At 43.2% G+C, this 16373-nt stretch overlaps 1 protein-coding gene across 5 annotated transcripts in view; it reads left to right on the top strand.

Moving 5' to 3' along the window:
* Nucleotides 1-16373, top strand: part of CRIM1 (cysteine rich transmembrane BMP regulator 1) — a 191626-nt gene that overhangs the window by 87805 nt on the left and 87448 nt on the right. For all 5 annotated transcript variants that reach the window (XM_073214387.1, XM_073214406.1, XM_073214394.1 and 2 more), the window contains one exon: nucleotides 13488-13609. In XM_073214387.1, the coding sequence (XP_073070488.1) occupies nucleotides 13488-13609 (122 nt within the window). The remainder of the gene's footprint in view (nucleotides 1-13487; nucleotides 13610-16373) is intronic.

Genomic DNA, 16373 nt, shown 5'->3' with positions numbered 1-16373 from the left:
CTGGGTGATGAGCCAGTAAAATAGATATCCTGTTAGTCAACAGCTAGTGGAGTATTGCTGTTCATTTTTTTTTTTTTGTACATCTATAAATAGATAGTCCCTTATATAGCAGGAGCAGAGACTATCTGGCCAAAGGCTGAACCCACAAGATAAGGATTTACTCTATTAGACTGCTTTCTAATAGAATGTGGATATCTCTGCCTGCCAACCTGCGTTGGTGAATGTGCTGGGGGAGGGTGGTGTGTGTAGCATCCTTGCCGGCATCAACTACATGAACCTATGCATGGCTGCCCGCTAGCTTCCAGGCCCATATTTGTACTTGTTTCTCTCCAGCTATTGCCACCTTTCCCTGACATTCCATCTTTGTCCATCTTCCCCGTCACAGCTCTTTATCCACTCCTCTGTATTCTTAATACTTCTTACTGCATTTCTCTGTATTTCATACTTGTATACACACACACAAACACAGCATTATATTCATGGAAGAATTTTAGATTCTCAGTTCCTAACTTTATGATTGGACCACTTCTTTCTGTGTCTCCTACTCTAGTGAGTCACGTCCCTTTTTCCTTTTGTGCGCCTCAGTTCTATTTCTCTCTTATAAGACATTGATCTTAGAAGACAACTGCCTGCTCATACCCTATCATATCAGAACAGCCCCAAATATTGCAATTCCAAGAAGGAAAATTAGATAAAAGGAAGGATGCCAACCCCTTTGTATCAGAAAGATGCTTCAGATAGACAGTCCATGACCAGAATGAAGGCCGTGAGTTTCCTTTATTTTCACTGCAACATCTAGATATTCATATTCTTTTGCTTCAACTTGAAAATCTAGGATGTTTGGGTTCCATTCTTCAATCCTGATTGACTTGTGCTCTCAAAAAATTGGTCTTGTTGGTGCTATATTGTCTGATGATAACAGACCCTTAGCAGATTGCTAGCACACTGTTTCTTATGAATAGATGTCGACATTTAGAAAAGGATCTTTCTGGAGTTCCAGAATTCACAGCCTGAAATTGAGTCATACCAGATGAGGCCAGCAGAATGGAATCTTTGGCAGATTGTCCCTTCCCTTCAGAAGCACTTGAGTTAAATCAAGATTAATCTTACCACAAAGCTACAGTGAGTGAAAACAAGGTGAAGATTTGAAAATGCTCAGTTAAGTAGCAAAGGCTCATTGAGGACCTCATGGAAGACAAGAACACTGGGCTTGGTGTGGGGTATGGTGATGAATAAGATACGGTCCAGGCCTGAAGGAACTTAACACCTTATAAATATCACCTCTGCCAATTTCAAAAAATTCCAGACCTCTGGGAGGTAATACATAGGGAACACACTGAGCAGAGTAATCTGCCTTCAAGAGAAAAAGCAATTAATAGACTGGCATTCTACCAGATAATGAGAACTAAATTTAAGAAAAAGCTATAAAATAATATGCCAATTTTAAGTCCAAACTAAGAAAGCAAGGACCTCAAAAAGCACACACACAGAATAACCGATGATAATTTGTTGTATCCCTTCCTATTTGCCTGTAGTTTCAAATCTTGGAAGCACATGGTTCCCATTTTACTGAGACCTTGGTGGATTTTCTCACTTCTTTGCTCCTGTTTATTGACATCTGTCCAATTCTGAGCATAGTTTTGAAAAGTCAGTGTCAAGAGTCTCTGAACTGTCTGTTTGCCAGCATCCTTACACTTGGGTGGGTGCTCTCCAGAGGTCCTCGGCCAGCTCTTATCTCCAGAGCCTCAGTCTAGCATCGTGCTGGTTGAAGCCTTTAGGAGGATGTTGGAGGGTGGAAGTTGGAGGTGGGAGGATTACACAGGGTCAGAGACATGGAAGACAAGATTGTCAACACAGGGCATGTCAACCCAACCAGACACATGTGTCAAAGCCAGAGACTTCCTGATGGTGGCTTGGAACTGACAGGTCCCTTTTCAGAGCTCAGGGAGCACTCCTTGACTCTTCTCTGAGACTGTTCTTTATCTCGTCAGATAATATTTATTGTAGAACCACATACTTTTAACATTGTGCTAGCTAATTAAGTTGCCTGTGTCATGCCTACTCAAGCTAACCAGCGGAAATTGTCCCTGGATATGTGTTTTCAAAAGGACTTTATCAGATTAAGAGCCTTGTAATTTATCATCATGTCCATTTGTTCCCAAGTCACTGTCTCAAAGAAGATGGCACTTAATAAGAGCTTCAGTTCAAGATTAGTCCATTAGTAGACAGATTTCTCTAATTCACTTTTTAATTTTTCCCTTTATTTGGATAATTTATCCAGCTGCTTTTTGGTAATAAATAAAATTTAATTATACAATATATACAATATTCATTAGCATAACACAGATTTAAAGCATTCCTGACTCTTGACATGCTATCATGGTAGCATTCTCTTTGTTTTTAAACACATGCGGAAAAAATTTGGAAATATATTTGAAGCCCTTCTTTCTCAACTAAGAAAAGAACATCTATTCTGTTGCCCTCTGTCACAGTAATTTTTGGCCCCAAAGAGCAAGTCTACTCATAACTGAAAAAGCCAGAGTCTATATTAAACTCTGATGTTTTTAAAACAAAATAATTTTAGGAATTCCATGTTATTATTGGACTTATCCCCAGATTGAAGAAAATATGCTTTCCTAGAAGTAAAGCCCTTGCCCATTGGAGATGAACCATCTCCCTAGTAGAGTTTTATTTGTCAATAATTCACTTCAGATGTGTAAGTCCCGCACCTCTTAATACTAGTGCCTTATGCCTTTTGTATTTCACCATGAATTTGACCAGTATCTAGTCTTATTTTATATTTATTTCAATCCTGAAACAAAGCTTAAGGCTCTCGAACTCAGTGGTTTCAGTTGCTTACAGTTGGGTCTGAGTGGGCTGACGGTCACCAGACACTAAATACATGGCCCTCTGACTCCCACTAAAGGAAAGTAACTCAACTGCATTCCGTAAGACTTGCAGTAAAGTTGGAAAACCCACAGCATGGGTAATAGTGAACCTCAGAGGGGAGGGCTTTCCCCACCCTCCCTTGTTTGATATTACCATCTCAAGACACAGGCAAACGGCAGCTCCAGAAAATTCTGCAAAAATGTTTTGTGAAGTTGTTTACGAACAACTAATTAGCAAATCTAAAATGTTGAAGGAATACCTCTCTGGAAATTCCAAAAGCAACCCCAAGTTTCATGGAATATAGTCTACACATGATTTGCACCTTCACATTAGAGGTGAGTGTTAGGGCACATCCTTGTTTTGTAGACAGTTTGCAGAGGGTTCAGGGTTATGTTTTCCCAGAGGATGTTGAACTGCTTAATTGCAACCCTGCAGAAGGAGACAAGTAGTTTCTCTTGGACTTGATGTGCGGTCCTGTTGTGAATGTATCATACAGACAAGTGAATTTTAAGTTATCCTTTCCTAGTGTGGCCTTTGTTTGAAAAGGAAAGAAGTTGTGTATCATGACTCTTGTGATAATATGATCAGCTACTTTGGTCCCACAGCTAGAGCATGGATTCTTGAAGACTTATGATACTTGCTAAGACATTGATTGTTTAATTTTGAGGACAAGGATACACTTTTTATATTGTTCATCAGTGCCTAGCTGAAGTGACTACTTATAAATGCTTTTAATTAAATTTGCAGATAATCAATTTGTGGCAAATGCTAGAATCAAAATTCCATAATGTTTTTGGTCTGTTCAGGGAACGAATATTTGACTATTTATCATGTGCTGGGCAATTGTGTTACTTGGTAGGACTCACACAGAGACACTGACATCAAGGAGCTTACAGTCTAAAGGGAAGGCAAACATATAAATTGTTTTCGAAGTGCTACATGCTTTAGAAGTAGAAGTATGCAAAATATAGCAAGTTTACAGAGCAAAGAGATATTAATTCCCATTTGGAAAACTTAGATTTGGCTTTTGAGCTGAGTCTTTAAGAATGAGTCAGAGTTCACCAGATGGAGAAAGAGGGAAGGGCATTCTAGGCTATTGTGGTCATTGATTTTTAAACTTTTAATGTGTCTTCTGCTGAAAACATTAGCACTAATCCCATGTACATTTATGATTCAAGAAAAATGGAATTTGTGACACTGTTGGGTTTTTTTCCTCAGATAACCACTCCTTTGCACTACATCATTTAAGACATTTTATTACTTTCCTATTGCTTTCAATTAAAGATGTTAGTATGAAAAATGAGGCCCCTTATCCTACCTCAATAGCCATGTCTCCTGCAAGTATTCTTCCCCAGCCCCAGTATCCTCCAGTCCTCATCCCAACACAGATATCCTCCTGGTGGGCTGAACTGTTTGCTCCAACCTGAACACCCTGTATTCTTTATTGCCTCTGTACACATGTGAGTCGATGTTTCCCTCTTCCTGGAATGTCCTTCCCTCCACCCCCAGTCACCTACACTTAATGGACACTTCACAGTCTGCGCCCACTCCACACCCTGCCACACATCCCCACACAGCATCGGCAATTTATTTTATGCCTCTAGTCTGAGAAAACATCATGCAGGAAGTGAGCCCCAGGAATGAATGGAGGTCTGCTGGCCACATGAGGGATTTCAGTGTTGAACTGGAGAAGCGGCTACTGCCAGGAGTGTGCTTTTCTCCAGCAGCCATCAACAGCTTGGGTATTAGCACCCAGAAGACAATTGGTGTGAATCACAATTTGCAGTTGGCAGCCTTGGGTCTGAATTTGACCCCAAAAACATGTTTTCTTTGAGTTGTCTTTTTTTTTTTTTTTTGGCCACTCTTAAATTAGTCACTTAAAAACTGGGATTCTTCATTAAAAATCTGGCTTCTCTTGAGCAGCTAGATGGCACAGCAACATTGACAGTAGGTTTCTGCAGTAGGAATGAGTAGTGAAGCCCTGTCAGGGTATGACCCTCTCGAGTTGTCTGTAATATCTCTCTGCTCTTTCAGGATTCCTGCCTGACCCCTGAAGACATTAGATTTCCCTTCTCTGGGTCTAGCTAACTTGGGGTTGGGGTTGAGGGACCAGGTATGGATGGAAATTTAAAGGTGGCATGAGGATGGTGGCTCAGCTGAAACACCTTGGGTTTGGGGCTCTATTGCTAAAGAGGTACAGTTAGGACAAGGCCCAGGCAGAGGAGAAAAAGGAAAGATCTGGGGAGTAGATGTTTCAGGGAGGCTGCAGATTCTAATGATAAGTAAATAAAGAAGTAACAGATAACTGCGTTCAGGAACTATCCTAGGTCATTTTCATATATCAGCTAATTTAATCCATGTAGCAGTCCAATCAGATGTGGATACTTTTTACCATCCTCATCTTACATATGGTACAGTTGAGGCTTAGAGAGTTGATATAACTTACCCAAGGTCATATAGCTCCTAATTGGCCAGAACATAAACCTAAGACAGTCCCGGTGTCAGAGTGCATTCTTTGGACCTTTGTCCCCTTAGGAAATGGGTAGGAGACAAAACCACAGAAGGAGGGCTTGTATGAGAGCGGAAAGCAACGACATGGGGGTGGCCAGTGGGCAACTTTGGAGAATGTCTCTGCCTCCCTTCCAGCCCAGGTGAATAAGTGAGTATGGGGCATTCATGGCCTCACTGACATTCTCACTGAATTTCAGCCAAGCTAGGTAAGTGTTAGATTGGAGCAGTGCACTTTGTGATGATGTTTAGAAGCTGAGAGTGTGTGTCTGCAGAGGAGAGGCTGGGGAAGGCGGGGGGGTTGCTGGAAGGATGAGGCTCTGGGAAGCAGAGCAGTACCAGAGGATCTTGCACTTTGCACTGATGACAGGGATGAGAGGTCTGGGAATTGACAGCCCCTGTGGATCCAAGTGGGCGCATGCTTCAGGTCAGCTGTTTCAGCACCAGCTCAGGCCCCAGGTGGCCCTGAAGCCTGAGGAGTATTAGCAGCCCAGGCCAGAGAAGCTTGGCTCGGGATTTCAAATTTAGTCCTGATGTCTTTGGTATTTGTTCTTCACATGCTTGGGGGAGACATGGAATCGTCCACATCCCATTGTATTCTGATTTGTGACTGTGTATCTGACACCTCCTAAACTGAACTAACTCAGCTGAGGGCCAGGACCGTGCATATCCCCAGCTCCACCCGAGTGCTTACTGCATATACATACTCAGCAAATAGTTATGAAATAATTGCATTTGCGTAAACCAGCGGATTCCATAGTCCAAAGCATCCATTTCTAATGCAGTTGGCAATTCCAGCTCTGAAATGGAAATCCCTTGTGTTGCTGTATTAAAACTCACTCTCCACGTCCAAACCTAGTCCTCCTTCCCAGAATGCACTGTGCCAGTCTCCCCTCATTCTTACTCTTCCTGATTCTCCATGCATCTCCATCCTATCCCCTGTACTCTCTAAGGCCATCCTGCCCCAGTGAAAGCAAATATGAGCGTCTTTCCCCCAGACCTAAGGGAGTGAGGGCAGAGGGCCTTCACCACACTTGGTGGTGTTCAGGCTGCTGGGCTGAACAGAGCCCTGTTCAGGACACCTGCCAGATGCCAGCTCTCACGTTTCACCAGGCCGGGGGCCCTGGGGATTTTTCCCGCTCTGACTCTTCCTCTGGTGCCGGCTCTCTGAGGACTGAGTCCCTTCAGACACCAGTGTCTTCAGACAGTGATGCTGAGGCAGTGATGTGTCTCCAGTGCCCGTGCTTTGTCCTCACCACCCCTGCTTATTATGGGCATGGTTCGAAAAGATAACTTTATAAATCTTACAGGAAACATATAAGCCTACAACTTTTCTTTTCCTACAATTTACGCTCTTTTCTTCTAATTCAGCACGTTAAGTTTCCTGAGCCACATGCCAGCCTTGAGGAGGGGGCTGAGATCATCTGCCCCTTGAGAAAGGAGGAAGAGGGGAGCTATAATGACTTCATGAAGGGCTTACAAATGGACTTTATTATTGTTACTAATAATAGGAAATGTAAAGGTATATTTTACCTAATTGCCGTCAATTTATACCTTCTCTGTAGTGGAGCATATCCTTTGATTGCTCACTGCAGAAAAGAACACAAAACAAACAGCAACAACACACACGCAGCGGTTTTTCTGTTGCCTCTGAAGGGAGGGTCGGGAAGAAGGCGCTCTTAGTTTCTGGTTGTTAAGAGTGGCAGCTCACTGAGAGGGTGGGGCGTGGCTGCCAGCAGGCACTGTTCCTCAGAGTTGGGCCCTGTGTTTGCTGCAGCTAATGCACATCTTAACTGCAGTGTGGTGGAAATGCAAGGAAATCATGTAGGAATTAGCTTGAGAAAGGACTGAGAGAGGGTTTCTTACTTGGAGAGTAGTACATCTTGTGTGATGAGACATGAAGAAGATTGTGATCCTAAGGAGCGCCTGTAAGGAGAACAGTTTTCCGTAAGGATAGTTGGACCCTCAGGTGGGGTGATCCATTCCTTTTTGGATGTTTTATTTGTAGTATCTTCCCCTTCCCCACCTCACCACCCCCCCTCCTTTTTTTTTTGACATATACATTCCTGGAAAGAGGTAAGGAAATTAATCAGTAGAAAGCACATCAAATTTAATTAAACTTGAAGCTACTTTTTATAGAATAGGAATTTGTATTATGTGTCTTCATAATTTCCCTTGCTGACAGTGATTTCTTTAATACGCTATATGGAATTCTAATGGTGCAAGTGCTTTGCCCTTTTATTTCTGCATTGTTCTTTGTTTCCTGACTAAAGGGAGACCTTCCTTCTACCTATAAATAGTAGTTTCTGATTTAGAGACAGTGATGCCCATCCCTTTTGAAGGGCTCAGGCACCCAGCTCAGATGTGGAATGAATCTAGTTTGGGGGGCATCATTTGCAGAGCGCCTCACTGAGTTGTTTTCCCTCCAGGATATGGGCAGGGGTAGGGGGCTGTTTGCAGGAGATGAGTCCCATCTCCTCCTCCACATGAGTTTCTTGTAGGGGAATGTTAGAATGACATTTGCCCTGTGCTCTGCAGTGGGGGTGGCAGAAGGGACTCCAGTCCCCATGGCCTCTTCTAACCCACTGTGGGTTAGCCTCCCTTACAGTTTCTCTAGCCATTCTGGCGAAACAAACTATTGATACTTCCATGTAATTATGAAGCCATACCCAATGATAAGGAGGCACCTGGGGCATCAGGCATATTGTTTCTTCTCCTGAGTGTTAGATCTTCAGTAGGGGGAAAAAAAAAAAGAATGGTAGATGTATAAGTCCACTCCCCCTTCAAAAAAAAAAGTCACCAGTAAAGCTTCAGAGAGCAGGCCCATCTTGAGCTGGGCCTGAAGATTGAGGTGCTTGGCAAGGAGGAGGGGGAGGTGTGTGGGGGAGTATGAGACTGTGCTGTGTGCTCCAGGGGCAGGGTGCAAGTGAGGAGAAGCAGCAGAAAGGGGGGCTCTGGGATCAGACCCTGCAGCTGTGGGAATAGGAGTGGCTATCATAGGATCATGGGATTTTATATCTAGAAGAAAGATCATTAAGGTCCAGCCAGCTCATTTTATGCATAAGAAACTGAATGTCCCAGAGCTTAAGTGGCTTACTAGTGATTACCCATTTTCTGGTGGCTGATGATATTGGATAATAAATAAGGTTCTTTTCTTTATGGTCTCTCACTTCTAAGCAATAGTATTCAAACAGGAAGGAGTTTTGTAAATTATTAAGAGCAAGTGCTACTAACTTTGTTCTCATTAAAATGATTCTACAGGAAAAAGCCAAGTAAGTAGTTTCAAGTGTAAATTAAACTATGGCTACTGAGATCCTGCACCTCTAGCAGTGAGGAAGAAGAGGACAAAGTGGGTCCCAGCTTCCCTTCATTGGAATCCCTGCAGCCCTTCACCAGACTTGCAGAAAAACAGTCCTTATGTCTTGTACCCTGGAATCTGCATTCTAGACAAATTTTGTAGGCCTTCCTCCACATACTAATTTTGAAAAGCCTTTCACCTATTAACTCTCTAAAATGTATAAAAATAAAAATAATGCGTGATCTAACCTCTGACTTAGTAGGCATAAAAAACCTGTTTATTCCAGATTATTGTTTGGATGATGCCTTTATCATCCATTTTTTCCATTTACAAGACAAATAAGACATACCCTTTGCACTAGGGGAATTCCCAGGAGAAACAGTAGGATTTTGATTTGTAGAACAAGTAAGTTAAGTAACCCTGTGTCCTGCTGAACAGCAGAGGACAGAAAATTATTGTGGCTGTTTTTTGATCAGAGAAAGCTTTGTAAGGTGAGTAGTCTTAAGGCTGTATGTAATTCACCAGGGGCTAAAGAGAGGCAGGGATCTGAGGTGGAGTGAACACCCTAGCTGTGGCACCGAGTGAGAGGGGTTGGGGTGAGGGGATTCAGTGAATGGCCGATTGTCACTGTTGCTCCCGTGCCGGGCGTGTGAGGAGCCAGTGGAATGTGGACGTATAAGAGAGAGGTGGAGGCTAGGCTTGGGAGCACCTTGTAAGCTGTGCTGGGACTCTGGTCTCTGGCCTGCCTGGGACTGTCTGTGGAGTCCAGGAAGCAAACCACAAGAAGGGACAGTGTAAGTCTGTGCTGCTTTCAGCCCACAGCATCAGCCCGCGTGGGCCTCCTGCGGAGGGGAGTGCCCTCTAGGGGCTTAGCTGATTTCTGAATGCTGCTCTTCATTGTACTGAGGCACTGAGATGACCACTAAGCTGAGCCCATTACCTCCTGAAGAGAAAAAAGACAGCTTAACCAATCCACCTGGATGTAGCTGCGATTACATTATGCAGAAGTTTATTAATGCGGTGCCCTGACTGATCATTATCTTAATACTGAGGATAACACTAGAGGCTTGATTTTTTTTCCTGCCAGCTGTAAATACAGGTTGCTTCTTCTTTGAAGTTAAAAAGTTCTTAGCCCATATATTGTATGATTCTGTTTATATGAACTGTCCAAAATAGGCAAATCCATAGAGACAGAACCATAGACTAGGCTGTTGGGGGCTGGAGGAAGAGGGGGACGACAGGGTTTCTTTTTGAGGTGATAAAACTGTTCTAAAATTAGGCGGCAGTGATGGCTGCACCACCCTGTGAATATAAAGCCACTGACTTGCACACTTTAAAAGAGTGAATTTTTATGGTATGTGAATTATATCCCAATAAAGCTGCTGTTGGTTTTTTTTTTCTAAGCCCTTAGCACGTCTGCTCCAGGTATCCTGAAAATAGTTCTGCTTGAAGTAGCCTTTTTGAGTTCATGGTACAGAAATCACAGGACTTTGTTTCTCACTCTTTGATATTTTTGTTTTGTTTTATTTTGTTAATATCCCTCTTTTACTCATCTCCAGTTCTGTCCAATTTAAGAAGTATTTATTTAATGACAATCCATGACAGATACAAGGAAAGCTTGTGGTAAGATGAGTACTCGAGTCACTACAAAACCATGGAGAAGAGCCATAAGACAGGTGTGGTTTGGGGGTTCAGAGAGAAGTTGTTTTTTGAAGTTGGTTTAGACAGACAGATGGTATCTAGGCAGACAGCTGGAGGTGAGGGCGGAGTGACTAAAGAGAGCTAGTGCTGGGCAACTAGTCACAAGGTAGACTGGGTGAGCAGTGCAAAGACAGCAAAGTGAGGCTTGTTCGGAGAATAGAAGTGTGACTGTTGCATAAGGAAAAGGAGGAGAAATACTGTGAGACAGAATTGGAAGAAAAGCATGTGGACTCCAGAGCGTTGGATCTAGGCTGAGAAGTTGATAGATTAAGTGAAGAATAACTGAAGGTTGTTGACTATGGAAGTAAGGAATGGAACCACAGAGTGGCTGTGGCATGGAGTGGAAGGAGGAGAGGCTTTGGTGAGTAGAAACCATGTTAAAAACTGAAATTCAGGGGAGGGGAGGGTCTTAGAAGTAAGGGATAGGTGTTGGCATCAGTTGAAGGAGCATCTCTTTCTCGTGTAAGTGTACTTCCTCTGCCACTGGTCCACATGTTTTCCCATTCCCTTGCTTGCTCTTTATCCAGGCACTGGGGTGAAGGGGAGGAAGAAGATGGGGGGAGGGGGAAAACAAAGAATGGAAATAAAGACAAAGGTGTTTTGAGGACTACATGCTTCAGTAGTGCTGTAACTCCATAGTTCCTCTTCATGACCCAACAGAAGAGATCTAGAGTCTTCTAGTAGAAAATAAGGTACAAGGAAAACTTAATTTCAGGTCAAGTGATTAGACTGTGTGCATCACTATTCCCAACTGTAAAAGGGAAGAACACTTACCTCCAGGGGAAACGGAATCTAGAATGATCTTATTAAAGAAATTTTTTAATTACATTGGACTCATAATGTATACACACATATATTTCCTTGGCAAGTAAGGTCCTGATGAGATCCCTCATTTGTTACCTAAGAGAGTGAGTATAGATGTATCTATCGAAAGATAATTCATGTGAGTTTTATTATGTTGAATTATATGAAATTGCTATCTATTTCCATTTTCAAAAAATGGCAGTCTTGTAAAGTTTCAATCTAATAGGTAGTTGCTCCATAGATACCTGGTGTGAGCCCAGATCTCCACCTGTCTGGCTCCTTCATAAATTCGCTCTTTATTAAGATGCTAATGGTCCTTAACACCTGCTAATCTCAGGTTTCAGGGGAAGTTGTGGGAAATCAAAAGATGGCAGAAGGTAGAGAGGACTTGCCAAGCCAGTAGAGAAGGGAGAAGGGGCAGGCCAGCCCACAAAAACCAGGGCATCTGAGTCCTTGGCTCTTTTACCTGCAGTCGTTCTGGGTTTTGAAGTAAAGCTTCACTATCCAAGATTTTCCTTTCCTACATGGGTTCCTAAGCAGTTGTGTGCAGTTTTAGATCTTCTGCAACATGCTGGAGACAACCTCTATGGGTCTCCAGGAAAAAAAGAGATTTAAATGTTGGGATGTTGGTCACATGCAAGAGGAGATGCCTGAGGGTGGGCTGAGTCTGGTTTTCAGGTCGTTGTGGTTTCTGACAGCCTGGCCCATGAGTGCACGTACAGTGTTCTGTCCCTGAAGGGCTGACCACATCTGAAGTGGTACTTTCTGGTTGATTGTATGCTCTCTGGTGTTGAAATTAGAATGATTCCTTGGAATACATCAGTAGGTGAGACTGTGAATCCCAGAAGATGTGGCAGAGCAGGTTAATCAGCCGTTCTTGTAGGATGCTTTCATCGTAGTCACATCCAGATACTGGGATCAAGGTGTGACCTCTCAATACTCGAGCCCCACTAGTCTGTATATTCTGAAGACTTTACGTTGTACAGTGTCATGTGCAGCAAATATAAACATTATATTGTTACTGTAATATCACAGGGATTTTAATTAATCAAAGACCTGAGAACAATAAGAGAAGAAAACAATCACTTAAATAAGAAGGGGAAAAAACAGAATAAATGGGTGTTAATAGTCTGGGGATGTTACAGCCCCATGATATCGACCCCTCTGTATGTAGACACCCACATGCTTTCGGCAAGGATGTCTCTTTACAGCATGCCTGCCTTTTACTCCTGCCCACCTGGGAACTCCCTTCTTCATCCTCTTCCCCTCTGACCCACACCTCCATGCCCAGGGGAGTCCCAGGCCTGAGTCAGCTGCTCCTTCTTTTTATTGCATCTACATCCTGACTCCCTGCTGCCCTGAGCTTCTCATTTCCTGCCTCCTATTTCATTGTAACAGATCAGCATAAGGCAATGGACATTTTTTTCTCCTCTTACTTTTATTTATTATTACCTGCTTCTTGTATTTCTGTTTAGGCAAGTTTCACAGCAAAGAGGAAGTTAAGTAAGGGTGAGAGCCAGCAGAGCTAGCGAGCAGTTCACAGAGCACCTCATTCATGCACAGAGAGAGAAATGCACTTGTAGTAGCTTAGAAGATCCAAAAAAGTCAGACTTTCAGGTTTCAAATAGCTGTCCACTTACTAATATCCACTTACTAATGCTTGTGCCCTTTATTTATAAAGAGCTCCTCAGTCTGTAGTCAGAGTCTTTCTTCTGTTTATACACAATTATAAATTAACATGGTTCCAGGTCAGGGTGTTACTGGACATTATTGCACTGACAAAAAAAAAAAGACTGAAAAGCTACTAACTCAACAGTTGAAAGAAGAGCCAGAAAAATCTCTGGAAAACACCTAAAGGTCAACAGCCACAAAGCAGCAAGGTGGAGCCATCCAGCTCAGGAGTGCCCATTCCATGTGAGCCCGTGCCAGCATCCCCGAGTATGGACTAAGGTCACAGTGTGCGCACATGAAGATGGCCCGGAGTCATCACAAGGATGTTACGCTCCATGCTGATCTGCTTAAGTGAGAAGTGGAGTCATGCATTTCAGGGATATTTCTGTCAAAACGGTGAAAGTCAAAAATGTAGGTTCATATTAAGGAGATGAGCCTTGGTTATCAGGCATGCAACATATATCGGACAGCTGCCCCCATTCCCCAGGGACCCCAGGTAAACAGAGCCGTGTCATGCAGACGTGTCTGCGTGCCATAGCCACTGCTGCTCCGTGGTCTCCCGACTTCTATGCTGTCATTATTCACGGGGTTTTCCTTTCCTTTTCTCTGGTTGCAGATGCGAGTGTCTCTCTGGCTTATGTGGTTTCCCCGTGTGTGAGGTGGGATCTGCCGCCCGCATAGTCTCTCGTGGAGACGGGACTCCTGGAAGGTGCTGTGATGTCTTTGAATGTGTTAATGGTATGTGGGGTTTCTCTCGTTCTCAGAGAGCGCACGTTTGTGCAGGAGGAGGAGGGAGGGTCCGACCGAGCGGCTCCTGCCTCCCACAAGGTGGGGAATATATACAGGGACTTGAAGTTCACTCAGAAGCTTTGCTCAAGACCCACAGTGCAGTAAAGGAGGCCTGGGAGGGAATCATCATCCCATCTGTGGGGAAGAGGATTTGGAAAATGTAACAGCAGGCTGCATGTAGCTGTCATATTCTGCAGCATTTTGGTAGTACAGGTATTTTAGGATTTGAAGAAAAGGACTGTGGAACCTACAGTCATGCCCCTGCTGTCACTCACACCTCATCCGGTTGCAGTCAGGTGGTGACCTATGTCACTCACACCACATTGGAACTACCAGATTTTGAAACAGGAAAGACGTTGTTCATCTAGTTTGGTGTTTTCCTTCTTCGGGCATCTTTGCCCAATGCTCGGTCATTAGCATTGGCCTGCTTTGCCCCAGTAGAAGGATTCTTCAGTCACATGGTTCCTTCAAATAGAATCTACCTCTCCTTTTCACCTTTTGTGAGAGGGCATTGTGTTTGGTGACATGTTGGTGTTTATTAAACTTAGACTCTGGAGGAGTGGAGAACCTAAAAAGTGCCCCTCTGTCATAATTTTCAGAGGAAAACCAGTAAAATTCAAGCAAGTGAAATGTCAGTAATTTTAGAGAGATTAATTTAGTTAATACCTGGACACAGGAAATGAAGATGGATTTGGTCCAGTTCAGCAAAATGTCTCATACATTTCGCATCCATTCTCAAAATGTCACATCCATTGTAACTACTGCCTGTAAGAAATCAGAGTCCAGAAGATTTTCTGCCCTCTCCCAAGCCTTCCTTTCCTGACGAGGAAAGGCTGTACTAGAACCAAGTGGTGTTCCATTGCACTCTGTAGTTTGCAGGCCAGCAGCTGCTCATTGCTTGGTTTACTTTGAAGAAACACTTGCCCTGTGGCTTCATGGTTAACAGAGAACACAGACTGGAACCCAATGAGCTCAGTTTGAAAATTGGTTCCTCCACTTACTGGCTGTGTAACTGCGGGAATCTCTTGGTCTCCCTGGGCCTCAGTTTCCACATCTGTCAAATGAAGTGAATGACAGTAAATTAAGTGAGGTTTTATATGTTAAGTACTTGGAGCAAATAGTCTTATTGTTTTGTGTGCCCACCTCCTGTTCACATCCAAAGACACTGTTATGGACAATCCAGGATGGGTGGAGAAGGTGAGCTGAGCTTCCTGACTTCACAAAGACAAGCACAAGTACAGAGCAAGTTTCATGTACCTTTTTCAAAATCTCTTCTCAATGCTTCTCTCCACCCTTATTATCCAACCAGTAATAATGTCTGTTAAACAGCAGCAAATGGCCAAGCATTTTCTCTGGTACCTCTGCAGTTTAATTTATTACAGGGGATATTCTGTGAATATTTAACTCACATACTTGAGGCAGAACCAGTCACTCTGGCCCCAGGCTCCCTGCATCTCAGATGTTCTTCCACCCACTACTTTCCACTCTGCAAGTACTCGCTTGTCTCTCATTCTTGCATCTGAACTGCCAGAGGGCAAAGAGTCTATCCTGTGTCTGTGGATATTAGCATATTGTCTGCCTCACAGAGGGCACCCAGGTTTTCTTGAGTGAGTGAGAGAGTGAGCGGGCATGACCTGATTCATATTGCCATAGTTCCCCCCGGAAGTGGCTGTTAAATACCAGCCCATCGATGGGGTGGCTTTGTGGGAATCTTTTGTCTTTTATTGCCCTGGAGGTTAATCTTAGGTCATTTGTCCCCTGGTGATAGGGTGCTGTAGTGTCCTCTGGTTGAGGAAGAGGAGTGCCACCTTCTTTTCTTCATGGATATAGAAACACAGTGTCACACCTTTCTTATCAGGAGGCTGATGTTACATCTGGCTCAGTGCGATGATTCAGACAGCTAATAACTGCACCCTGCCTCAGCAGCCTTAGGTGACTCTCCGGGCCTGCCCCGGTTTATGGCCTCACTGCCTGCAGAGCCTCTGACATGAGGAACAGGACGCCTTCTGCCAAGAGAAAGTGTCAAGACGACAGCACTGTCACGTGCTTGTGATGGTGCTTCTTTCTCACCACCATAACATTGGGTGGCCTTTGCTTTGTTTCTTGCCCTGCTGTGCTGTCTCCATTACTATATCAGTCCTTCAGTTGTAGGTGAGACTAGTAACTATAATACGATGAAGAGTCATAATCCTACAGAATAATGTTTAAGGACAATTTATCTCAAAGTCTGTATTTTAATCCTTTTGACATATGCATACATACACACGCATATTCGTATGTGTGTGTATTTTATTTGCCACCCAGTGCCCTGGGAAAATCATACTGTTGTCATGTCACCTGTAAGAGGATATTACATATTAAAAAAATGATTGTATCAATTAGGCAGAAGTCTGTTTTATTTATATATATGAAGATCAATAATATATATATTAAATGTATTACATATATTAAATATATATGTATATAATATATATAAAGCTTTGCTTATCCACAGAGGATTTCAGGCAACTTTTACAACTATACAATAACAGAGGTAAAATAGTAATGAGACGAGAGAATCAGAAGCATAGAGTTGCAGGTAAAAGTTGAAAGTAAAAACCAAAAAGAAATCACCCACAGGTATACAGACCACATGTGTCTGTGTAATTGCTGGAGTTAAATTTTATGCAAAGCTCCCAGATTCTTAGCCATCAAAGTGAAAAAGGAAATAGAG

This window comes from Manis javanica, chromosome 1 (assembly GCF_040802235.1).
Source record: "Manis javanica isolate MJ-LG chromosome 1, MJ_LKY, whole genome shotgun sequence".
In the NCBI taxonomy this organism is placed as follows: Eukaryota; Metazoa; Chordata; class Mammalia; order Pholidota; family Manidae; genus Manis; species Manis javanica.
Note: the sequence above shows the minus strand (reverse complement) of the source record. Positions and strands in the feature narration are given on the sequence as shown.